We start from the raw sequence: 27,092 nt of genomic DNA on the forward strand, positions 1-27,092 counted from the left end.
CATTACTCAACTTGCTAAATAGCCATACCTGGTTTTCAGTCCAAAAAACATGCGGATCGCTGAATTCATGAGGTATAATTAACACCTCTCCTAGGGCACTGTGTAAACCAGTAGCAAATTAATAGATAATAGAAGATATAAATACATTCCCATATCCTGAGCAACTGTGATTATATTTTGATAGGACTGTAGTTCTTAAAATGTTTAATGATAAATGCAGCTATGCTATAATATTGATATCCTTTTGAAATGTCTGGCTTAAAAGCATTTTTATTTGAAAAGACTCATATACAATTTATTAAATTGCTAATGTTCTGGGGGTTCTTTGATAAAGAGTTAATCTGTTTAGATTCTGAGCTTGGGAGCCAGATGGCTGCCCATTACTGGTGTAGCTTAATATTAGTACATCTGCCACAACCTACCTATTTATGGCACTTTTTTTCCCAGATCCAGAAAGTAGGGTTGAGATAATTAAATTCATATCGGAATCTAATATGGAAAACATTTTGCATGTTGTTGATTTTAGACTGGTCAGCTTCCAAAAACAATTCAGACCTTGATTATCATCTTTAAAGCCCTACAAAGTGAGGAAATACTTTCGTATGTGTTCTTCTGAACATCAAACCATGTCTAAATAGAATCAACTCCTTCCAGGTCCTGTCCTTTCATTTCTGCCATCTGACAGGCCCTTAGAAGGAGTTGACCACACTCTCATTCTACAAAGATCAGTTAATTATGTCCTCTTGGGCTTTAGGAAAGCCTTTGACCCACTTATTCCACCTGGTTTAGGAGGGGTTGCAAGGAGACAGACTAGAACCTTCTGGGAATGAACAGCATATAAATTAGGAGAGGAATTATTTTCTGAATATCTCAATAACTTCTATCAATTAAGATAAGAAAAAAGATGTCTGTTTTCCCAGCGGTATATAGAAATATAATTTAACTTTATCTCATGGAATAAAACACAGTAGTATATTTGGAAAAGAACAACTTGAAGCTTGTTTCACAGTACACATGACTTAAAACTTTCTTTTATGCATTACATTTTATACACAGAATGAGAATTTCCTGTAATTTGGCATGAAATAGATTAAGCAATTTAAATAAATTTAATCAGTGTTAAATCAAAGTTAGTAACTTCTTGTTTTTTAAATCATATTTAGCTATATTTCTGTAAATTGAAACAAAGCAAAACAAGACTATAATATATTCTTTCTTTTCCTAAATGGAAACCTACTATCAGTTTAAATTAAGATCTTAAAGCTCAACATTCAATATCATCTGTAAAACACAAACTGTGATTAGTGAATAAACAATAGGGTCAACATTAACCTTCAATGGAATTCACACTGAAGTATATTGTACGTAGTATTGTCAAGTCAAAAATTTGACGTTGAAATTAAGCATTTGGCACACTATTATAGACAGTAGGAATAGCATCTAGTCAATCTTGTCTTATCTTGGAAAATAGCCTGATTTGGAGACTTTGTCTTTATTTTCTATTATTGAATCACAGACTGATTCCAAAGGCCTTGCTATTCCATAAAGTAGCATTTTGTTCTGCAGCATGTTACAGGAAATTTACATAGAAAAACCTTCCACAAAGGCAATTTTTCTACCTTCTATTTGGCTTTCTGTCCTCACTTTGGGATAAAGGTTGCCAGCGACTTTTTCAAATATGAACAATTTAAACTAAGGTTGTTGTGAGTACTGCTGGGAAATGCACATTGCCAGATGCTCAGTGCCAGACTCTCTATTTCAGTGCATCTATGCATGATTGCATGAATTCCGATACAAGGATGGTGGGAGGTTCCAGTAGATTTGTATGGGACATTTGGAGACGACTATGATAAACTGCCCTAGGGAGGTTCTGCAGCATTCATAGCAACAGAAGTCACTCTTTTGGTTCTGGGGGGGAAAAAACAGAATTTGCCCTGGGCCTTACCAGAATCTGCAAAGAGAATTCACTATACATACTAGACGAGCGCATGGGATATAAGGCAAGGAAGAGCTTTTTACTTTTAAAAGGCACGCTCAAAGAAGTATCATAAAATACATTAGTATATAGCTAAGTCATCATCATTTTATGTGAGGTTACAAACAGTGAGTGAGAGCCAAGTTGGTGCAGTAGTTAAGGCACCAGGCTAGAAACCAGAACTCCATGAGTCCTGCCTTAGATACTGGGTGATCTTGGGCCAGTCACTCTCTCTCAGCCGTACAAAGCAGGCAATGGCAAACCACTTCTGGGAAAGAAAAAAAGCCTTGCTAAGAAAACTGCAGGGACTTATCCAGGCAAATATCTGAGAATTGGACATGACTGAATGGAAGAAAAAGGACTGCTTATTTATGTCAAATTATCTAGATTTGTAGCTGAATCGTTTTAAGTCTTTCGTCCTAGCAATCCTTTTGCATATTAACTTAGATGTAAGTGCCACTGTCTATAAGATTCTTCTTAGGTAGTGTAGATATTCAGAGCAAAGCATGAGATCTTGGCTCAGGGAAACCAGTGAGATATGGGGGGGAAAAATCACATTATTATTTAAATCCTACAACTATGTAGTTTTGCTGGGGGCAGAAAAACCTTCATTATTTGCTCCAATAATTTCTGAGACCATTATACCAAATGTTCTCAATAAAGTACAGTCCAAATTGCCACGAAAGCAGGAAGAGGCAATGTAAGGCCCTGCAGATATAGCTTAATTACAACTCCAAGCATCCCTGACAATTGGTTGTTCTGACTTGATCCTGGGAATTGCTGCCCAAAAATATGTAGAATGTCTGTGATAAAAATGAAGAGGTTGAAACATACATAAATTGACCACCGTTGACATCTTATAAGCTTGGATATGGAGGATAAACAAGTATAGCAAATGTATGGTATTTCCCCCCCAAAAGAACACTGAAATGAAAACAACTTAGGACAGCAACTATTTAATTAAAATAGAAATAGAATCTTTAATCTTATGCATATTTTAATCGTAATTTTCATGGCTTGTACATTTGTTCAGCCTTGTAACCAAAGGTCTTTTTAGAGTTAAAGTTTTTTAAAATATTCAGGACTTCCCTTTGCTAAATATAACACATTAATAAATGCAAGGACTACTCATCTCAACCCTGAGCTCAAACATTCTCTTTTATTGGAGGAAGGATTATTAGGTTTGTTCACAATCTTGAGCTATTTCTAAAAATAATAAAGATGGGGTGAAAAAGAATATAAAACCATGTTTCAGATATCTTAGAAAACTTTGTTAAAGATTTTGATGAATGATAAGAGGGGTTGTTCTTAGATTTTCTTAGATATGAGACATTTGTAGCATCCTCTTAATATTGTCAGCATCTTGTCTTGTCTTTTAGTTTAAAATTATGACCGATAGAAATAAATGATGCTGTACAAACAAATGCATAATATGTATTTCAGTGAATGGGAATGGAATTATATTGCATTTATTTCAGATCTGGAGCCTATAAGGAAAAAAGAATATTTTATAATTCATAGCATTAAAAAGGTCACTTTGACAGAGCATATGGTTTTCACTAAGTCAAGGTTAATTCCATACCTTTGCAGTAGAAAGACTGATAATGTGTTGATCCTTTTCATTGGTGACAATCTCAGTGATACTAAATAAATGTCCTATCAATTTCCCCACTGGTTTGGTGTTGATGTTTGGATGCCATAAACGAAGAATTTTATCTTCTCCTGGAATTAAATGGATCATTTATTTTTTATTTTATTTATGAAAAGCAGTATTTCCCAGCTTGCTGTCCTCCAGATGTGGAAGGTTTCACTCCTAAATTCCCAGTCAACGTGTTTGAAGACTAATAAATCTGGAAAACATCAGACTAGACCAGCCAGAAAGACCTAGAAGTAGAACTAGACCAGCCATGAAGAAAATACAATGTTTTAACAATTCACAGCTAGTATATGTATTGACTTGTTCATAAGACTTATCAAGCCAACAATGAATTGAATACTTGTTTATTTTGTCTATATACTGTATTAAACCAATATGTAACTATTTTCAGATCTAATTAGAAAGTTAGAAAAGATTTGCAGTGATCAGTTTGAGTTACCCATCTATGGGTGATGTACTGTATTCAGTTGCTATAGCAGAGCATTATAAAATAAGGACGCTCTGGTTAGTTGTTTTGCCCAATACACTTTACCAAAAAATAAATTGTTTTGTTTTTCTGTTCCTCAAACCTGAAATGTTGGGTGGCGGTAGATTTTTTTTTTTTTTTTTTTTGCCTTTCAAGCTCTAGAACAATATTTTAAATCTATCATACTGATTTGTAACCCATCATTTCAGGTTTCTTGTAATGTGACTTGTTCAGCATTCTGTGAAAAAGCTATGGGTTAATAGCAATAGCACTTAGACTTATATACCACTTTATAGTGCTTTACAGCCCTTTCTAAGCGGTTTCCAGCATCAGCATATTTCTCCCAACAATCTGGCTCCTCATTTTATCAACCTCGGAAGGATGGAAGGCTGAGTCAACCTTGAACCAGTGAGAATTGAACTGCCAAACTGCTGGCAGCTGGCTGTTAATAGAGGTAGTCTACAGTACTGCATTCTAACTACTGCACCACCATTATTTTCTTATTATGTAATTTAGAAGCCCATATTCCTATCCTGTCTGGTCAAGGTGGCTAAACAAAAATACAAATGATAAAAAACAAAATTTAAAACAACAATATCACCGAGGTAAAATTAAACTATCATTAATATGAGTTCAATTAATATTTGAAATGAGCTAATTCCTGTCAGCAACAATAATCTTGCTGTCAGTCAAACAAAATTATTTAATTTATCTTAATGGGGTGTTGGAGGTGGGTTTTTCTTTCCTTAGATGATATATTTTTTCATGAAAGAAGAGTAGGAAGTATCATTTTTTATTCTACTTCAGGCAGTACAAAGTTTCTGGACTGGTTGGATCTTGTCCACCCCATGCACACCATCCTTCAATCGTATTCTTTGACAATCCACACACAGTGGCAAAGGAGCACACCTGTCTTGGAGCTGCAAATACCATAGTAATATATACAGCTCCCTAACAACCCAGCCCCATTACACAGCAGAAAGTAGGGCAGATGGTACCATTGGTCTATCATTCTCCAATTTCAAACTAGGAGCTTGATCACTGGGAGAATGGGATGCTCATCAGGTCATCAGAAACCACCAGAGTATCTCATAAGGCTCTATGTGTTATTGATCAGGAAGATTGCCATATCCATACCCATTTCATTTGTTAGGACTAGCTGGCTGTGGTCCATTTAAGTTAGCAGTTTTGGTAGCAAGGCAGAGGTAGCCTTGTACTGCTTTAAAGGAACTTACTGTCCAACTGTTTATTATAGGCACAGGCTGAGTTGGGCTGTGGCTACAGAAATGGATAAGAAGGAGGAACAGTGCTAACCAAGCACTTGAATTGTTTACTTGAGTTTCAAGTAATGATTACTGTATGAAGTTCATTACTGAATTTCAGTTTTGTTTTGTTTTTTAATTTGGGATTCCCATCCCTTTTCAAAACCTAGGGGAGAAAGCATAAACATCTGCCATGTATCACTATCTAGCCACTGCTACCATAAGACCCCAAACATATTAAACATGGCCCCAGTCACTAAATGGATGCCCATCTGATTCCTACACTTAATGCATATGTTTAATGTTGTCTTCTTCCCTAATAGCATATTCATTGGCCATATTATCTCTATATTATTTCCAGAGAGCATCTAGATTGGGGATATAGTTTTAGTATAGAAAAAAAATAAGAAGCAACTGCACAATCCCTTGCATTTTTCAAAGAGCAATGTGTGTCAAATCAATGTTACTCTGAAGGGGGGTTTGATGTGACTACATAAGAGCTTTGAAGGCAATCAAACTTCCTAAGTATTAATTATATTAATCACTTTCAGAATTTGTTAATATGAATGAGAACAAACGCACTGTTTGTCTATCCCTTGCCACTCCTCATGATTCTTCTGGGCATGATGACTAGATTAGATTCAGGGTCTCCAACCTTGGCAACTTAGCTTTTTCTCTGGTAATATCACCTTAACCAGAGCATACAAAACATTTGCTAGACCAATACTCGAATACAGTTCATCAGTCTGGAACCCACATTACGTATCTGATATTAGCACAATTGAGAAAGTCCAGAAATATTTCACAAGAAGAGTTCTCCACTCCTCTACTCATTGTAGAATACCTTATGCCACCAGACTTGAAATTCTAGAACTAGAAAACCTTGAATTACGCTGTCTTCGGTCTGATTTAAGCATGGTATATAAAATCATACATTGCAATGTCCTACCTGTCAATGAATACTTCAGCTTCAACCATAACAACACAAGAGCACACAATAGATACAAACTCAAAGTTAACCGCACCAAACTTGATTGCAGGAAATACGACTTCAGCAATAGAGTGGTCAATGTCTGGAATACTCTACCCGACTCTGTAGTTTCTTCCCCAAACCCCAAAAACTTTAACCTTAGACTGTCTACTATTGACCTCACCCCTTTCCTAAGAGGTCTGTAGGGGCGTGCATAAGCGCACCAACGTGCCTCACCGTCCCTGTCCTATTGTTTCTCTTATTCTTCTTTTATTTTTCTTATATGTACCCATTTCATGTATTCACAACTATGTATACACTTATACTTATTATCTTGTAAACAATTGGCAAATCAAATAAAAAAATAAAAAATAAATAAATAAACTTTAAGACTGGCTGAGGAATTCTGGGAGTTGAAGTCCACAAGTCTTAAAGTTGCCAAGGTTGGAGACCCCTGGATTAGAAGACACTTCAAGTTTTCAACTGAAAACAACCCATTAAGTTATAAAGGCACTCATTTTCAGAAAGTTGTTTTAAAAAAAAACTTGGATGGGACAACAATTTGTCAGAGCTGCATAACAGAAGACATTTTAGAACAATTTATACTAAACATTCCACCAATTCTCACTTGCTTTGTATACATCATATAGGGCTCTTATAGCTTTCAGAAACCAAACTTCATGCAAGTTATTGCATAGTTAAAATTTATTTACTTTTTCATGCATTTTCTATAAATCAACAAATGTCCCGTTTTCCTCACATCCATTCATTTCTCAGGGACTTAGTAAAGGGAAAAAATATGGTGTATATCAGTGGTCCCCAACATTTCCAGCTTGGCAGACTGGCAGGGAGGTGGGGGGGGGAGAGGGGATGCATAATATGCAGTGCAAGTAGAGCTGAGTACAAGTATTGCTTGCCTACCACTTGTGCCGCCCAGTTCCAAACAGGCAGCTGCCTGGTAATGGGCTGCAGCATGGGGGTTGTGGACCTGTGGTCAGCTCAGCCTAAAGTTTTAATATACTTACAAATTCTGCTACTTGTCATTCCTTACACCCTTTCAGTCAAAATTCTGCCAAACACATTCCCAGTATAATTAAGAAATTAATCTGCCTCTACTCTTTGTGTTTACTCTTGCTATCTTTCCCTTTATATAGGGGGAAATAACATTTTTCCAATCAAAAGGCATATACACATAGACAGTCATCAATAAGGAACAGTAACAAACTACACCCATATTTTAACATTTCTCCCTCATCTATAGCCTGACCATTTTTCAACATTTTGACAGAATTAACTCCTTTTTCATTACTTTTTTTCAGGTACTAACATTTACAGAATTTCTTTCAATTCTACCCTTTGAACAAGCACAATCATCCCCATAAAATCTTTAAAATATTTTTTCTGACCTGTCTTTCCTCCAAATCCATTTTAATGATTTAATATGCTATCAATTGTCCTCTGCTGAACTAATGTTGTAATACTTTGAAGCTTCTTTTAATATCTTGCCAAGACAGAGGCCAGGTTGGGGGAACAGAATGAATGATTTTAAGAAACTAGTTACTAGTTATGTGCAAAATGACTTGTTGCAAAGCAATAGTAATAGCACTTAGACTTATATACCGCTTCACAGTGCTTTATAGCTCTCTCTAAGTGGTTTCCAGAGTCAGCAACCTGGGTCCTCATTTTACCGACCTCGGAAGAATGGAATGCTAAGTCAACCTTCAGCCTGTGAGACTTGAACTGCCAAACTGCTGCCAAACTCCTGGCAGCTGGCAGTAAGCAGAAGTAGGCTGCAGTACTTTATTGTAACCATTGCGCCACCATGGTGCAAAGAGGAAACATTGTCTGCCTGTAGAATGGGATGATATATGTTACAAATAGATATACATCCCTAAGGAAGAGTGAACCGTGTATTCTAAATGTGTCCGTTAACTATTAAGCTAATGGCTTAATTAAAAACAGTGATTTGGAGACATTCTAATGTAGAACAATTGCTCACGCCAAGCCACACTTGTCACCTGGCTTTTTTCTTTCTCTCCCCCTCCTCCCCCAATAAATGCATCAATTTATTCAATATTACACTTGATTGTCAACAAAAGGCTAAGAGGCTACCACTCATTTATTCAGACTCAGCTTAACATTTCTCTGCTTCAGAATTATCTACGTATGTCTTCCTGCCACCTGCAGAAGTGAAAGTGTTATTTACCCCACTGGACAAAACCTCAAGTTCAATTACATCTGTTAAATGAAAAAAAGTAGCCCTAGTCTTCCTACATAATACATGATACCTACTTTGGTTCTGCATTACAGTGCCAGCCCTCTGGATTGATACTGCCCCAGATATCTGTGAAACTCCCACCTTGGTGATGATCTGGAAATCTTTAAACCTTTAGCTCTTCTCCCAGGTCTGAGGACAGAGTGTTTTTGCAGTCCTGTACTGATTTTGATTCTCTTACAAATAGGAAGAATTACCTATACTAAATGAATATTTTGCAGAAGCAAGAAGCATTCAAGATAATTACAAAGACTGCAGTTTACTTACCTCCTGTAACAATGATATTGGCCTTTACACAATACGTGAAAGCGTTAACACCCCTCGGTATCGAAAATTCCCTGACGGGTCTGTAATTGTAACAAGACATTTGATCATACAAACACCTAGGTATCAGTGCTTTTTTCCTAAATCCATAGTTATATGATGGTAGTCCTGGGAAACTGATTTCAGAATCTAAGTCTATAAAAGACTTTGTGCTAGGACTCAAATTTCTATCAAAGACGCAACCAACAACATCACTTGTATGATATTTCAAACAAAAAGTCACTGAAGGTAACAGTTTTCAATATTACCAGAAACATAAGCAAAATTATAGTGAGCAGAAAGGAATGTTTGCATTTTTTAAAATCAAGTCAGAACCAATTGTAAACACTACTTGGTAAAATGATCAATTATATGAACAATCTCTTTATTGGGTTTTGGATAGTTAAAATTCATATTTTTAGTACTCTGTTTGAGCTGGGTGCCTTATAAAAACACAAACTTACAAATTGTCTTCAATTCTTTTCAGGTCATCCAAAACCAACGAATGAATGCTATCAAACGAACAGGATCCAAAACAATTCAAAGCTGGAATGTATTTTACTCTTATAACCCAGTCATCATGCAGTTTACGTTTAATGCTAGAGGTGAAAAAACAAAACATTACTTTAAAAGGCACATCTGGTTATATATCTGAAAATGAATGTAATGTTGCTCCACTGGTCCTCAAGGGGCTTAGTTTCAAGACTCAACCACCTTAGTAACCCTTCTCTGAACAAACTCCAATTTGTCACTGTGCTTTTTGAAATGTAGTGCCCAAGACTGACACAATATTCCAAGCATGGCTTGACCAGGGCAGAGTAGAATGGAACATTTACTTTCTGGACCCAGTATTTGAGTTGGGCCTAGCATTTGCTTTGTTGCAACTGCATGACACGGCTGATAGCCAATAAAGACACTAAGATCTTTTTTATATGTACCATGCCAAAAGTTATAATATCTCTTCAACTTCTCTCATCCCAGTCATTGAGAAAAAATTATTTGGGTCAGTCAACTGTGAATCTATTGCTGTGTGAACCAAGAGAAAACATGACTTTGGTAGCAGAGCTCAAGGGAAAAGATACATATTGATATCAATATAGATATAGATATATTGCTCTGTCTTCTTTTCTTTTTTCTCTTGTTTCAGTACAGGTTAGTTCAACCCAGGGGGAAAAGAGAACTTCTGGGAGCTTGTGTCTATAACAGGAAAGTAGGGAGGATTGATGTGTAAGTGTTCTAGGGGGAATGAATAAGAAAGCACTATGGATAGCAAGAAAAGCAAAATTGTCTTCCTGCCTGAAGAGGATCCAGTCAGGTACATTTGCTAAAAGTGCAAACATATTTCTTTTTTGAGAGGAGAAAGCAAAGGAACTCTCAGAGAAGAGAAGAGAAGAGAAGAGAAGAGAAGAGGCTGTTGGGTAAGACAGCTGAAATTATCCAGAAGGGACAGAGAAGTGAGAAAAAAACCACTTAGCAAAGACTCTGATCCAAACAGCACAGTATCAGCAGGTACAATGGAACTCAGAAACCAGTATAAGGTCTTCCTCTAGAGCAAGAGTGTCAAACTCAAGGCCCATGGGCCAGATCTAGCCCATAGGGTGTTTAAATCTGGCCTGCCCTGGAAACAGCAAAGGACCGGTTCATGATTCCTCTGCCAGTGAAAATGGAGGAAGGAAGAAAGGAGATTATAATGAGAGGGAGGAAGGGTCTGAGGGAAGTCCTGCCTTAGCACTTGGCCATCACAGGTTCCCCCGACATGAGTGATGTTGAGCTGGCCACACCTACCCTGGCCCCCCGAGGTCAAACACAACCCCGATGCAGCCCTCAATGAAATTGAGTTTGACATCCCTGCTCTAGAGGACAATTGAGAGTCAATATGTTCCACTGAAGACTTTGCTGAGATCCAAGAATACTATATCTAAGGCATTCCCTGATCTATTAAGCTAGTAAATCTATAAAAAATAAGACAAAGTTAGTTTAGCATGATTTGTATTTGAGATGTTAGACAGTGGAAATGGTGACGTTATATAGCATCTTTTTTCTTTTTTAATGGCCATTTAAACTACATTTCTATTAAACATGCTATGCCATATTTATAGATGTGTTCCCATAACTCACTGTAGACAATATTAGCTAGATACTCTTTATAGCATCTTCATGAATATATTTTCTTGTTCCCCTCTTTTTACATGGAAAAAGCTTGTCTGCTGTAGCTGCAGTGTGTATTGTTTAATTGTTCTTCTAATGATGCAGGATTTAATATATGGAATTTATTGCCACTAAAGTTGAGATTTCCTATTAATTTAGGGAATTTAAATGGGAACTAGATAAATAGTTGGGGAATAGGGCTATCAATAGTCATGATGTTTCCATTGCCTCAATGCCATAAAACCAACATCCTTAATTTCCAGTTGCTTGAGAGAAATAATAAAAAAAGAGCTAGCCTCTTTATATCTTCTGAAATTCCCAGATGTGCTGAACATTTGCTCAGACCTAGAATGACTCTTATATTCTACACTTTATTTATTTATTTCAGGGTGGAAAAAATCCTTATATTAGTTACCAGAGTTGGAATACTTAACCGTGATAGCTGAAGGTCATATACAATAACATTAATTTAGGTTATGGTATTGAATAGAATATTGAATAGAATATTCTTAGAAATAGCAGTGCTGACTAGTTGAAACCTTCATTATAAGCACTTTAAAATTGAATCTTTGAAGTAGAAAATTTATCCTGAAAATTCCAACTTATTTGTCTCCACCAGTGATGGCTAACTTTTTCATCATTGCGTGCTGGAAATTGCGCATGTGCACCTGGCACCCTTAATGCAATGCACGTGCACCCGTGAATGCACGCGCAAACCCCATGCGTGCACTGTGTGCTTCTGTGCATGTGCATGTGACCCCATGCTGCACGCCTCTGTGTATGCGTGCATGACCCCCTGTGCACACTCCGCCCTACGCATGTGCACGTGTCTCCTGTGTGCGCATCTCCCCTCACACATGCGTGGCAGATACCCGACAATCAGCTGGCTGGCGGGGGGCACATGCGCATGCGCAGTGGGTCTGTTCCGGGCGGCGGCTTGTGTGCCAGCAGAAATGGCTCTGCGTGTCACTTCTGGCACGCCATCACAGGTCTACACAGTACGTGTTAAGCATAATTGTTTTCTTTCACAACCTCATTTTAAAAATTATAATTTTGAAATTAAAAAATTCAAAAATGGGAATTTTCAGAGATTATGAACTCACCTTTTGAATTTTTTAGAATCTATTATCAACATGTACCGCTTCTTTTTAGATTTAGTTTGTTTTAGACCAAAGTCATCACTGGTAAGCGTAAACAAAGTAACAAATCCACCATCATCCCCCAGCAAGATGTCATCCTTCACTAGAAGTTCTGATGGGTGAGGAATGGCACAAACAGAGCGGAGGCAATGTTCCATGGGTTTGATTATACAGCAATTATCCTACAAAAACAAGCAATTGTTCATTATATGCTTTAGCATTTATCTTATTAGTTCACTGAAAACAGTAATCGGTTTCAGAACTTTGCGTAAAGACTTTAGATGAAATGTCACACAATTCTCTTGACTCAGTTTCAATCCTTAAATTGTATTTACTTAGTTCCAAAATGATATCTTCATCCATCTTCATTATTTTTCCTATGAACTATGAACATTGGACAATTATTTAAAGGAAGTTCTCATAACTAAAAATATTTACAATTTTGGGGAGAAAGAATAGTTAATATAGAATGATATAAATTTTAAAAATACACTAGGAATAAAGCTACACATTTAACAGAAATATATGACACTAAAAAAATCCTGCCTGTAATAGCTGGACAATATTTTCTTCTGGCTTTTTCCCTATGGATTAAAATTTTAGTTCTTTTAAAAAAACCACAGCTGTTTGCTTTTTTCCCTTTAAAAAGATTGTACACATTTTTGTTTAGCTATAGGACTTGACTGCTATTTGTGTGCAACTTTCAGTAGTCTATCTTTGTGTAGAAATTGTTTTTGCAGACTTTTATAAAGAAAAGATAAATAGTAGTGTGTGTCTTACTGCTAATGGAAATAGAATGCTCCAATCCATAGTAGTAAAATGTATCCTGTATATTAAGACTGCTCCAATATACTCTACAGATCAATAACGGGACTTCGTGAGCAATAGATACTGTATCCACTAGTTCCTTTGATAAAACATTTTCTTTATTTTATTAATGAATTTTTCACCTAATTATAAGAAACAGCCCTAAAAATAGTACTGTGGTTTCAATTGACAACTGGAAGATAATTAAAATCGTACTTGGTCTGAAAAGATAACTACTAGTGGTATTTTTTAAAAAATGTAAGATTTAAAAGCAGCTACTTTAAAAATATAAGCCTGATGTAAAATAATCAGTATGGTTTGTTTCAGTCAAATGCAAATGAATTTTGAGCCAATTTTTGAGCTATAGCAGCACATGTGGGATGAATTAAAATAGTCTGAAGGTGAGTAGGATATGTGGCCAACACTAGTCTGAGCTGATAAAATAGAAGATGCAATAAATTATTCAGGCCCAAAAGAATATTCTAGCGTCCATTTCTAACTATGTTCTGGAATGTATAACCCAAGTGCCATAAACAACAAAAAACAATTTAGAGCAGTAATATTTATTTGTTTGTTTATTTATTTATTTGTTTATTTGTTTATTTATTTGGTTTGTCAATTGCTTACAGGATAATAGGTATAAGTAAAAACATAGTTATGAATACATGATAGTTATGATACATATAAGAAAAATAAAAAAATAAAAGAAACAATAGGACAGGGACGGTAGGCACGTTGGTGCGCTTATGCACGCGCCCTACAGACTTCTTAGGAAAGGGGTGAGGTCAATAGTAAAATGGTATGATCATATCACAACATTACTGAATCTACCCAAAGGAGGTTTTAGAGGATGGTGGATTATATCTTGGCTTGGAAGTTAAACAAGGTTAGACTTGACTGGTATTTAAATTGAACATCTCCAGGGAACCCCAGGTAAGAATAGGTAAGAAATGAGAAGTAAAAAAAAAAAAAAGGAAAGTCACTGTGATATTGCTACCAAGCAGTACTTGGGGTTAGTTTGACTTGAAGACAATTTTATTGTTACACATAATGGGAAATGGGGAAAATCTCAACTTTGGGGGCCATTTTCAATGTTAATACTGTCCTGTAATGCAGGATAGAGTTTCCTCCTTATATTGAACTTTTAGAGAAATTAGGTATTCTGTGCATGCCAAAGGGTTACAATATCAATCTCTATCAATGTTTCTTTTTGAGCTTGAAAGCTGACAGGTACACCAAAGAGAGATACCTTTGAATGAATTTGCATTTACATGTGTTGATTTACTAATGTCCTTATGTTTACTACATACCCATCCCTAAGTGTCATACCAGGGCACTCCCTTGTGTTTTATAATCCCATATGATGATAGTTCTTTCTGTCACACCAACAACACGCTTCAGTTGACCAAGGTAGTCACATCCAGTGATCCAGGAACTGTCCTGATGAAAAAGAAATATTGGCAAAATGAACTTCTTTAATCAACCGCCTTAATTATAACTGATGTTCAAAGAACTTTCAAATGTAATTTATATATAAGAAGAAAGAACTGCCTGCAGCAAATTGTCCCATTCCGATGTCAAGCAGACCTGGAAATGTGGTAAAATAAACCCCAACTGACTATTGTATATTATTTATAGAACCATTTTAAATGTTTATTTGGAAACTTCAATAAGATAGGGATATGGTAACCAGGATGTGAACCAAAGCTTTCTACTGTAAGAACATGTTATCCCATTTTGTTTCCAAACCCCATCTGAAGTCTTTATTTGGTTAAAATTCTAAATGAGCTTTCAGCAAGTCAGTTGTTTTGTCCATACATCTCCAATCTTTTTAAAACAGTGGATACACTTTGCATCTTTAGAACTTGTTATGGGAAGTCTCATAAAATGGCTACCATGAAAAGTGTTGCTCAAAATAGCCTTATACTCAATGGCAAACGAAGGACTGGTTGTAGCCTCCCAGTATGGTTTTCCTCAGTATACCTTGAGTTATTATGCTTCAGACAAATACTTTGATTTGAGCATGCTTGCTCACCATAGTTTTGTAAGTTAAAATAATGTAATAAAATAAGATCAGCCTGGCAACTTGATGGACACCAAATAATGTATTGGTAGGGTACTGTTATCCTTGAGGGCGAGGTTGGGATCAAGTCTTGTAATCCTTTGGGCAAATTCTAAATTGGATGAGTTTGGAAGTGATATTAATTATCACAAATAGTCAGATATCAGAAAAATGAGATAAGTTCAGGAACTTCTCTGAGTTTGATTTTTATGAGTTCCATCATTTTTTCTGGAAGATAACTGGGTTTTAGAAGGAATAATTTAAAGATATTATATGCCGTATCTTCCATGAAAAGGACATAATTTGTCTGAAAATGTAAATTTATATAGGAAATTGAGAAATAAAGTAGTATTAACCAGGGGTGGGATCCGACAGGGTTAACTATCAGTTCGGTGATTTACGATGTGCTTCCGTGCACAGCTGTGTGCGCGCCTGTAAATTGTCATCAGCCTGGTGCTTGGACAGCTGAGCAGCATACTTTTTTCCTGCTTTTTTAACTGCAGCTGTGCCTCGCTCTGCAGCTGAAGTTGAAAAAGCAGGACATAAAGGTCAGGTAAGATCCCGGGCGGGCGGGTGAGCAAAAACATCAGCAGACATAGAACTGGTTCTATGTCTGCTGCTCTTCAGAGCTACCAGTTCTACAGAGATGGACAGAACCGGTAGAAACATTTTAATGAATTAAATGGCTTCATTAGCTGAACCAAATGTGAGAGAAATGCAAACTTACTGGGATGATGGTGCTTGCTAGTATTCGCATCTGGAAAACCAAGAATAAGACAGTCAGAAAAAAGTAGAAAGGAAACAGTAGCCGCTCAAGTAAAATATGGCAGAAATTCTCATTCATTTTCACAATTCTCACATGAAGCAACAGTGTCTTCTTTTGGCTTAGAGAGATGATTAGATTTACCTGTTTGGATTTGTTGACCATGATTAACACCACACAAAGGGAATCAGGCCATTATGCTTTGTTCAGCTAACCCTGGTTACAGCAAAATAATTTTACTCTCCAATAATATGGCCAGAATGAAGGATTTTAGGTCCCTTCGTGACTATATTAGAAAGGGTTTTACTGATCTTCCATGAAAATTATGCTTCCAAAAATTCCTTCTTCTGCATAAACATTGATGTGTAGAAATCTTGATCCCTTTTGTATTTAATCAGCCTGTTTTGCTGTAAGGATGCTTAACTTGCACAGTATTCACTTACCCATTTGCAGTTACTTAAAGTACAGGAGGCAAAGAGGTCGTGAAGCTGTACTCAATAGTTTAAAAAAATCCAAACACTTGCTTATTCTCTGATGACAATTATTAGAAAGGGGAAGAGGAAAAAGCAGATGAAATAAAGTGGAGAAGTGATTGACAAGCCCTTAGTTTTGTGTCTATCTGCTATTAATGAATACGTATTAAAATGAATATTTTAACTTATCAACATGTTGGTACCTACCTCATGTTGAAAAGCAGGAGTATATAACAAAGGATTAACAACCTTTTCTCTTTTGCAAATATCATCAAAAGATAAATAATAACAAGGAAGAGGATTATTTTAAAATGGAATTCCAGTTTCAAAATATCTTCAGAGAAGTATTTTACAGACAGTGTGGAGGTCTTGGGTTTTGTTTTTGTGAGGTATCCAGGGGTGAAATTCTACCAGTTCACACCTATTTGCTAGAACCAGTTGTTAACATTCTAAGCAGTTCGGAGAACTGGTTGTTAGAAGAAATTACTGGCCTAATCCTGTAAGGAAGGCAGGGAGGAAACATTCTGGTGTTGCTTACAGAAACTGCCTCTCTGTTAACCCTTATTACATTATTTTTCCTATGAACTATGAACATTGGATAATTATTTAAAGGAAGTTCTTATAACTAAAAATATTTACCATTTTGGGGAGAAAGAATAGTTAATATAGAATGATATAAATTTTAAAAATACACTAGGAATAAAGCTACACATTTAACAGAAATATATGACACTAAAAAAATCCTGCCTGTAATAGCTGGACAATATTTTCTTCTGGCTTTTTCCCTATGGATTAAAATTTTAGTTTTTTTTTAAAAAAAAACAGTTGTTTGCTTTTTTGCCTTTAAAAATATTGTACACATTTTTGTTTAGCTATAGGACTTGACTGCTATTTGTGTGCAACTTTCAGTAGTCTATCTTTGTTTAGAAATTGTTTTTGCAGACTTTTATAAAGAAAAGATAAATAGTAGTGTCTTACTGCTAATGGAAATAGAATGCTCCAATCCATAGTAGTAAAATGTATCTTGTATATTAAGACTACTCCAATATACTCTACAGATCAATAACGGGACTTCGTGAGCAGTAGATATTGTATCCACAAGTTCTTTTGATAAAACATTTTCTTTATTTTATTAATGAATTTTTCACCTAATTTTTCATTATAAGAAACAGCCCTAAAAATAGCACTGACCACCAAGCCATGCCCACCAACTAAGCTACGCCCACAGAACCGGTTGTTAAAAAAATTGAATCCCACCCCTGGAGGTATCCTCTAATTTTCCTAATGTTTTCCTAATGATTCTAGAGCTGCTGACATTTACAAAGTTTAAGAACTTTTATTAGTAATATGATTGTGAAACTTTTATAATGGCTGGTTTTTTATTTTTATGAATATCGCTTCTATAACTTTGCACCAGAATAATATATCAAAGCAAATAATTTTCAGATTCTGAAAATCTGAAATCATATTCCTTTCTTATGAAGTTCTAAGTCAAACATAAGGACAGGACAATGCCTTTCACAATTCTTTAAGTGTCAGTCCACATTAGGCAGGATTTTAATTCAATAAAGAAAAACAATATTTCAAAATCACCTGGCCAGAAAAAATAGACAACATTCCTTTCTGAGATGCTGTTAGCAAAAAATCAAGTTGAGGTATCTTTACCATGCATCGTATTACATCACCTCTCCTGACTCCTACAAAAAGATAAACAAAAGATAATTTAAACTAGGAATTAGTCAATACATATAAAGGCAGGGAGTTAATTAACCTGGAGGACATTTGATTAACTGATTTAGGAGCAATGACACATGTTTTGATTACATTCAGGTAAAAATATTATACACACAAGCCAAAATGTTTTCAAAATCACTGTTTGGGAATCCAAGTATTCATATTATATTGCACTAATGTAATACCGTGTTTCTCATATAATAAGGCCGGGTCTTATTTTTTTTTGAGCCCCGAAAAAATGGCTAGGCCGTCTTTTCGGGGGTGACTTAATTCGCCCCCCCTTGCATCTTCGGGCGGGCAGGCGGCGACAGCTTGGATGTTGACCTCGGCGTTGGTGGGGCACTTCGTATCGGGGTCAACGCAGGCAGCACCATATCTGGGTGTGCAACAAAAGTTCTTCCTAACGGCAAGCCCCCCCACCATTCCCCCCCATTTCGCATGTTTTAATATAGGCCTTAATTTGGGGGGGAGGGGTTTAATTTCATTTCATGCCTATAAAACATGCTGGGACTTCCTATGGGGGAGGCCGTATTGTTGGAGAAACAGGGTATATTGGTATCCTAAGCATATCAGTACATGAATGAATGAATAAATGAAGGAATGGATGGATGGATGGATGGATGGATGGATGAAGCACCTGTGTGTGCCACCTGGCTAATGGAATATGGTAAAAATACATTCTATTAAAAAGTAATATATAGAGAAGAGATCCTAACATGAATATCATCCTGATTGAGATATAATTGACTTTGTTGCACATGTGCCATACTACCAAATATGTCCCCAAAATTATCAATATTGCATCCTTATTATTACCAGAGAATGCTGCACACTACACAGACATGTTTACATAGTAAACCTAATCTACCCTTTATATTATTAAAAAGCATGACCTTCGCTGGCTAAACCATGATGTCTGGCTGTGGGCCCATCAGATGTTGACCATGTTACATAGAAACTGCAACTTGGAATAGGAGAGGAATAAATTGTAAGAAGCCTCAATAAAGCTGTTATCTACTGTATGTCAGAAAGCATGAATTTGTTTCAACACACCCTGTGAGCTAAAATAAACAGGAAAGAAGATGCAAAGAATATAGTCAAAATAGTATGGTTAGAAGAAGCAGAGAAGATGCAGAACAATTTTGATGAAAATAAACAATTACTATGGGCATGGATGAAAAAGACTAAGCAAAGGGTCTCCAGGGCAGTGAATGAATTAAAAAATAAAAATTATGAAATGACTTAGGATGAAATTGAGACAACAGAATGCTCCAAGGAGTATTTTAGAGAAGTGTGGGAATGGCAATATGTTGAGCAATGGAATTAAAATAAATGCTATAAATTTGGAAAAGCACCAGAAGGCAAGACAAGAATCAATGGATGGAAACTAATCAAGGAGAGAAGCAACCTGGAATTAAGGAGAAATTTCCTAACAGTGAGGACAATTAACCAGTGGAACAGGTTGCCTTCAGAAACTGTAGGAGCTTCCTCACTGGAGGTTTTTAAGAAGACTGGACAGCCACCTATCTGAAATGGTACAGGATCTCTTGCTTGAGCAAAGGGTTAGATTAGAAGACTTCCAAGGTCCCTTCCAGCTCTATTCTGATTGATTGAAATGTTAGTATCAAGAAAAAAAAACTAATGCAAAGAAAGTCAAAAATGATGTAAGAATTTTGAAAATTCAATATGACTTTGCATATATATTATAAATGGCATAGTTGGAAATATGTTCAAATATAACCTTAACTTGCTTATGAAGCAGTTATTTGAGCCATTTATTGAACAAAATTCAGGAAATGCTATGCATTAAACAGATGACAATTCTTTATCAGGTTACTAAAAATGTATGAATATAAGAAAGCAAACGGTTGATTTAAAGAAAGTGAATAGATACAATGAATAGATTATGCAATGTTTTTGTACAAGTATGGAGTTAAACGTTGGCTTGTTCGATGGGTGCAAAACATCTGTGAGAACATTGCAATGCTTATCAAACAAGTCAATCCTCAACAGGAAAAAAAAACAAGATTGTATCATGTCCTCTTGGGTGGTGAAAGTATAAGGCATGCTTATGCAGATTATAATAAATGTGATGGTTAGGAATGTGACAGTTTTGTGCATATGTTATATATTGTCCAGATACATACTGTACGTACATGTATGTCCAAACATAATTCAAATGTTAAATACTACACGGTTTATGTTACATTATATGAAGAACTGACTATATCTGAATAAGCTTGCTGAAGCCCCAAAATCAGACTTATGAGTCTTGTTTTCTGACAGACTTTAATTTAGTACAGTCTTTCCTCATCCCAAAGGTGGTTTTTCAGGAGGCAACTGGACTTCCAAGAAAGTCCAGTTGCCTCCTGAAAAACAACCATGACCTGGATGACTGAGAATCTCTAGAGAATTTTTCCTCATTGTTTGCTAGCTGAGAATTTTAGAAGAAGTCCAATGTATCTGGAGGACTTCAATTTATGTAGGAAGAGCTGATGATACCAGGAAAAGGGCTTTCTCATTGGTGGCCTCAAATCTTTGGAATTCTGTTCTCATTTCTGCTGGCTTGTAAAGATAAATAAGAAGACACATTTATGACAGACTATTTTGGACTGACTATTCTATTCTAGTGCATTATTTAGGGGAAAACACTTCTTGGAATTTAGTTTTAACATGACTGCTGAATTACCAGTTTGGTTTAGTCTGTTTTAACAAATACTTTTAAAGCAAGCAAACAAATAAGCCCAATGTTTTAGATTCAAATTATTGTTTAATAACAATAAGACTATTGATTGATTTTGACAATCCTACTTTGTTGATATCAAAGAAGATTGGAGTAGAGTTGCCCATGCAATATTAGCAAAATTTAATCTGAAGTACTATTTGGTTTAAAAAAAACCCATCAAGGAATCATCTCAAAACCTATTTTAAGAAAACTCCAAAGTCTACAATGGGCCCCATTATTATATTTATATATATTTAACTAGATTAGATAAACATTTAACAAATGCAGTTGCACAAGTTGTTAAGCTTGATTAGTGAATTTTTTTTTGTTCAGTATGTTGTACAAACACAGTTCATTTGCAAGTTTAAATATTTTGCATGAGCCTAGACTATTCAATATCCAAGTTAAACATATTGTACGAATATAGTCATCAAGCATAGGAAACAAAATAAAACTGACATATATTCCACTCTGATTGGAAAAATCCCAAATAAAACAAGTGATGAGAAAACGTGATTAAAGAAAAGATATATTACACAACATATAATAATGTGAAAAATATGTTTAACCATTGTAACTATAAACTATGAATACATTATTTTGCTTATACTAATAAACGAGGCTGAACTTTCATTTGGGAATGGAACATTGAAAACCAGACCTGCTTTTGCAATCCGTTGCTTTTTGGATACCAGGAAAACCATATTTTCTTCATCAAGCTGGGCAGCAAGAATATCACCGTCTACCATGTAGTATCCAAAGATCTAAATTAAACCCAAAAATGTATGATATGAAAATTTAAATAGTCATGAAAAATAAATATTTGTATGTGGATATTATATGAGAAATAACATCATTATTAGGAATGTTTGTGATAATAGGTCTAAAGATCAAGGACGAGTCTTTACACTTCTATAAGTATTTTAATACCCTGTACATTCTAGAACAGATAATTAGGGGGAAAAGTTCATGACATGAATAAAACCTAAGCCAGTTTAGACAATGTGTTTCATGTCTATGTCAGTTTTGGAAGCCATATTGAGATCCGATGCTCCCAGGCTGCCACAATTGAGCCTGGGAAAGTGGGAGGGGGGAATATATTGGAGTATATCTAGTTAGACATAATAACATTCTTTTTCTGATTCAAGGTCAGGTCATGTTGTGCATAGTGAAAGAAAGTCTTAACTTGGGACAGATGGTGATTTTGCCATGTGATGTGATGTGATGTGATGTGATGATGGATGCAGGGAAAGGATTTGTAGTTTTTACTTAGTGTAAGGAAGCCCGGAACTTTCAGATTCGGGATTCCACAGTTGTTCCAGTTACTATCCAAATAAAAGGAACCTTTGAGAGATGTCTGTCTCAAGAGTTATTGGGTAGAATGGAGTTTTGCTGGAACGCTGACAATCTATTTCTTTTTATAATTACTAAATTTACTATCATAAGGCAACCATTCTTGAATCAACATACCTTAAATGGGCTACCTTGCAGAATGCATTAAAATTTCAGAATACAAGACTACCATGAGATTGAAATTTCATAAAGTTGTGACTGTTTTAGTTCTGTTGGACTGCCATGGTTATGCGATTGTCATTTCCAATGTTCTCTGCCACCTATTGAAAAGTCAATGGGGAAGCTAGTAGGAAATCGGAAGTCACTCCCACTCCCACTCAGTAGTGGGATTCAAACTTTTTTTACTACCGGTTCTGTGGGTGTGGCTTGGTGGGTGTGGCAGGGGAAGGATACTGTAAAATCTCCAGTCAGAGGTGGTATTTTCCGGTTCTCCTAACTACTCAAAATTTCCACTACTGGTTCTCCAGAACTGGTCAGAACCTGCTGAATGCCACCTCTGCTCCCACTGCTTTTTTTGCCTGGCCATGCACATCCTGTTTCTTTGTTTAGATAAGGTTATGTCTCTGAAATAATAACCCAGTGTGTCTTAAGTTGTCTGGTCGTAAATAAAACTTGGGAAGAGAGATATCATAAACACTGTCTTGACTTATGGATAAAGTGCATGGTCTTTGTACAAAGTGTTGTGTGTTTTACCTTTAGTACATTATGCATCTTGTTCCCAAGTATGGGTTAAAATGACATCTGAATTAAACTAAGAAACCATTTTGCTTGAAAGATAGTGGCTTGTGGAAGATTAGCATCTGAATGTTTGAATATCAAATATATTATAGTCTTCTTGCTTTCAATCAATATGTTAACTGTCCTAAAGATAGATAGATAGATAGGTAGGTAGGTAGGTAGATAGATAGATAGATAGATAGATAGATAGATAGATAGATAGATAGATAGATAGATAATCTGACCAGATTTATGCTAATCCTACTATTATATGAAGAATTGTGCTCTGAGATTAAAGGAATAGCAAAATTCATAGAAAGATTCTAAAATTCCATTAGCAGCACAATTTCTTCTAAAAAGTAAAATTGATTGTACAGTTTTATAAACAATTATAAATACATTGCCCTGCTGCAAATCCAATAGAAAAGTGAAAAATAAAAACACCAGTGCTTTCACTTAATAGTTATTATAACACATTTTATATTTATCACATCTAAATGTTATTAATGCACTAATAAATGTTATTAATGCAAGACAGAAAAGTGGAAATGCCAGACTTCTGGAGGCCTGGCATACTGTTTTTATTTTTAGTACCATCTTCTTCTTGTACCCTTGATTCCCATGGCAGCAAAATACTCACAAAAAGTATGTTATTAACCCCATTCAGCAACTTTTCCAGGCATTTGAGAATGCTTCAATCTCTTATATCAAAGCCAAATATCAAAGCCAACAGCATTTCTTTAATATTTGTATTCTACCAATCCAAAATGACTTACATTCTTACGCAACCTTATGTCAGTAGAGGAAAATATATTGCAATGCCATGACACAAATTCCATAACTTGAATTTGGTTTCAAAATATGAAAGGTTGGATGAACGTTGTGATGTCAGAATGCACACTTAGGTTTTTTTTTCCAAATCTTGGTTGTAGAGAACATCCAATCTAAATGGTTTTCTAAACCAGAAATAGCAGCTTCAATCTCTAAACCAGGGGTGGGATTGAATTTTTTTAACAACCAGTTCTGTGGGCGTGGCTTAGTTGGTGGGCATGGCTTGATGGTCATGTTATTGGCTGGGCGTGACCAACTCAATATCACTCACATCGAGGCACGCATTTCCTCACCTGGCCTCTCATGACTGTGGGGATGCTTGCAACAGTCGTAAGTGTGAAAATGGTCATAAGTCACTTTTGTCAGTGCCATTGTAACTTTGAATGGTCACTCCACACAAGCAAAGTACCAGCAAAAGAGGGAAAGAAAAACTCCAGAGAGGTTCCTGAGACAGGAAGTCTAGTCTTGCCAAAAATGTAATAAGGGTTAACGGAGAGGCAGTTTCTGTAAGCAACACCAGAATGTTTCCTTCCTGCCTTCCTTATAGGATTAGGCCAGTAATTTCTTCTAACAACCGGTTCTCCAAACTGCTTAGGATGTTAACAACCGGTTCTAGCAAATAGGTGCGAACTGGTAGAATCCCACCCCTGCTCTAAAACATATTTGAAGATCCTAAACTGTAAGATTAAAGTGAACTGACTGAAAGAAGTGAACTGGCTGATACAACCTCAAAAGAACACTGCAGAATGTCATTGATACAGGTAGCCCTCAATTTATGACCACAATTGAGCCCAAATTTTATGTTGTTAAGTGAAACATTTGTTAAGCGAGTTGTGCTCCATTTTACGACTTTTCTTGCCACAGTTGTTAAGTGAATCATTGCAATTGATAAATTAGTAACCCAGTTGTTAAGTAAATCTGGCTTCCCCATTGACTTTGCTTGTCAGAAGGTCACAAAAGGTGATCACTTGACCTTGGGACACAGAAACGGTCATAAGTATGAACTAGTTGCTCAGCATCTGAATTTTGATTATATGAACATTGGGATGCTACAAATGTTGTAACTATGAAAAATAGTCTTAAGTCACTTTTTAAAATGCCGTTGTAACTTTGAATTGTCACTAAATGAACTATTCTAAGTTGAGGACTACCTGTACTATATTTGGGATGAAATGTCTTTTCATGAGTATTAGATCTTATTTAAATTATGCTGAACTCCATGACTGTGACTGCTGGGATTGTAATTTTTTCACAGTGCATTTATTGTACCGCATATTTTTGGGTAAAATTCACTTTAGATTTACCTTGAAAAAAAACATTTGATCAAAAGCTATATCCATTTTATTTGTTTATTAAAACCAAAAGTTAAAAATGAATAGCCTCACCAGTGCAAATATTTTCAGCTGATGTTTCAACAGCGGTTACTTCAACCACCCTGCAAAAAATGACCTAAATTGTACTGTTAGCAAAACTGTACGTGCTTCAATTTTCTATTATTAGCTCAAATCACTGCCTACTCTACCATATATCATAGTCCACTCAGAACTACAGACAGTTGAAGGCACAAGACTTTCTCAAAAGATGACAGTGTAGCCAAAAATAATAATTCTATGGAACAAGCTTTATCAATGAATCAAGATTTGATTGGGATCAACATCTGCAGGTTTGATAAGCCTATAACTGTAACACTATTAGTTGGGTACCACAGATGTGGGCTTAAGAAACATAATCCATAAGAAAATAGAAGAAAACTTTACTAGCAGAAGATTCTTACAGTACTGTATAAATATTACTGATCTATGGATTCATTGAATAAGATGCAGTATGTCTCCTACTGAAGCAATGTAGTTGGGCTTATTCTGACATCACTATATTATGTAGATGACTTCAGCATTGTAGGATAGCATTGGACAGGAGTGTCAAACTTGCAGTGTCACATTGTCGTCATGTAACATATTGTGACTTTTCCCCTGGAAAACTGGGGTGCGGTGGGGTGGGCATGACCAGTGTATGACGCATCTGGCCCGCGCGGGCCACAAATTTGACACCCTGGGCATAGGAAGTGGCCTGAGTCCCTGTGTATTTGTTTTGTTACTGGAATGAAAGGAAAATAAGCAAAAGAGGAAATAAACAGGATTAGTTCCAGCTGAGTTGATTTAAGTCTTTAAAGTAAAACTCCCTTAACAATTGATTTCAGATGTTTTGCTTGTTTCCTTGGCAGAAGCTGACTAGAACAATTTGGAGTTCATTTCGATGCAATGATCAAAGGAATGACTATCTCTTTGCTGAAGATGTAGATTAAATTTGCAAAAGGCATAATTTTTCACCTTGGGAGCAGTGAATTTTAACTATAGGGTAGTCTAGATGGACAAACCATCAAACTATAGTATTGAGGATTAGGTTTTTTTTTTTTAATGTGAAACAGTCTAAAAGCTGTTCCTCATTTACTGTAAAATGAAGCGAATCTAAAACACTCAGACTTCAAAGTCTGAAACAGGACAGTCTTGGTGTGAAAAGCTGTTTTGCATTTGAGACAGGATGTTTCCAATTTGAGAGCCAGAATTCAAAACTTTTGCATATCACTAATCAAAACATTTAGAAGAAACATTTCCTGTTTCTTTTACTAGGGCAGACTCCTCCAGTTTGAGTTTCTCTTTCTCCCTTTTCTTCTCGCTTAGAAAAGCCTTTCCAGGCCATTGTGGTTTTATCCTTCCTTCTCCTTCTTTATTACAGTGAAACTTCTAACTTTTACTATGCCACCCATGCCTTTCTCTACCTCATTTCCTGTTCTTTCTGCCTTTCCATATTTTTGCAGATCGGTCAGGAATGATATTATCAAAAAAGTTGATTTATCAAAAGAAAAGTAACTCTTACCTCACACCATTCTGTCCGCATATCTGGGTTGTTGCTAATCTTCCTATAGAAGGTTTTAACATCTTGAGCTTTCACATCTGGACCAAAAAGACTCACGACTGCATCAAAGAATTTCTCATAATCCATTCCTTCTGCAATGAAAACAAAATAATGCACTCACAGAATATAACCACAAAGACTAACACATCATTTAATTTTTTCTTCTAGTGTAAAGGTAAAGGTTCTTCTTGCAAATACGTGCTAGTCATTTCTGGCTCTAGGGACGGTACTCATCTCCGTTACAAAGCCAAAGAGCCAGTGCTGTCTGAAGACGTCTCCATGGTCATGTGGCCGGCATGACTAAATGCTGAAGGCCCACGGGATGCTGTTACTTTCCCACCAAAGTTGTCTCTATTTTTCTGCTTGCATTTTTACATACTTTCAAGTAACGGGAGCTCACTCCATTACGCGGTGCTAGGGATTTGAACTGCTGAACTGCCAACCTTTCTGATCGACAAGCTCAGCACCTTAGCCAGTGAGCTACCACGTCTCTCTAGCATGTGTAGAAAAAAAAGAGAT

The 27,092-nt window shown here is 36.1% G+C and overlaps 1 protein-coding gene across 1 annotated transcript in view; it reads right to left on the reverse strand.

The window, feature by feature from the left end:
* WDR64 (WD repeat domain 64) overlaps nucleotides 1-27,092 on the reverse strand; it is a 73,045-nt gene that overhangs the window by 45,175 nt on the left and 778 nt on the right. Inside the window, exons 2-10 of the mRNA XM_087965184.1 lie at nucleotides 26,535-26,665; nucleotides 21,421-21,523; nucleotides 17,894-17,997; nucleotides 15,792-15,821; nucleotides 14,332-14,442; nucleotides 12,160-12,377; nucleotides 9,373-9,507; nucleotides 8,873-8,952; nucleotides 3,558-3,697 (exon numbers count right to left, since the gene is read on the reverse strand). Coding sequence (XP_087821310.1) covers nucleotides 3,558-3,697; nucleotides 8,873-8,952; nucleotides 9,373-9,507; nucleotides 12,160-12,377; nucleotides 14,332-14,442; nucleotides 15,792-15,821; nucleotides 17,894-17,997; nucleotides 21,421-21,523; nucleotides 26,535-26,665 — 1,052 coding nt within the window. The remainder of the gene's footprint in view (nucleotides 1-3,557; nucleotides 3,698-8,872; nucleotides 8,953-9,372; nucleotides 9,508-12,159; nucleotides 12,378-14,331; nucleotides 14,443-15,791; nucleotides 15,822-17,893; nucleotides 17,998-21,420; nucleotides 21,524-26,534; nucleotides 26,666-27,092) is intronic.

The sequence above is a fragment of the Notechis scutatus genome, chromosome 1 (genome assembly GCF_049901735.1).
Source record: "Notechis scutatus isolate UNSWTSFEM ecotype Mainland chromosome 1, rNotScu1.2, whole genome shotgun sequence".
Lineage (NCBI taxonomy): Eukaryota > Metazoa > Chordata > Lepidosauria > Squamata > Elapidae > Notechis > Notechis scutatus.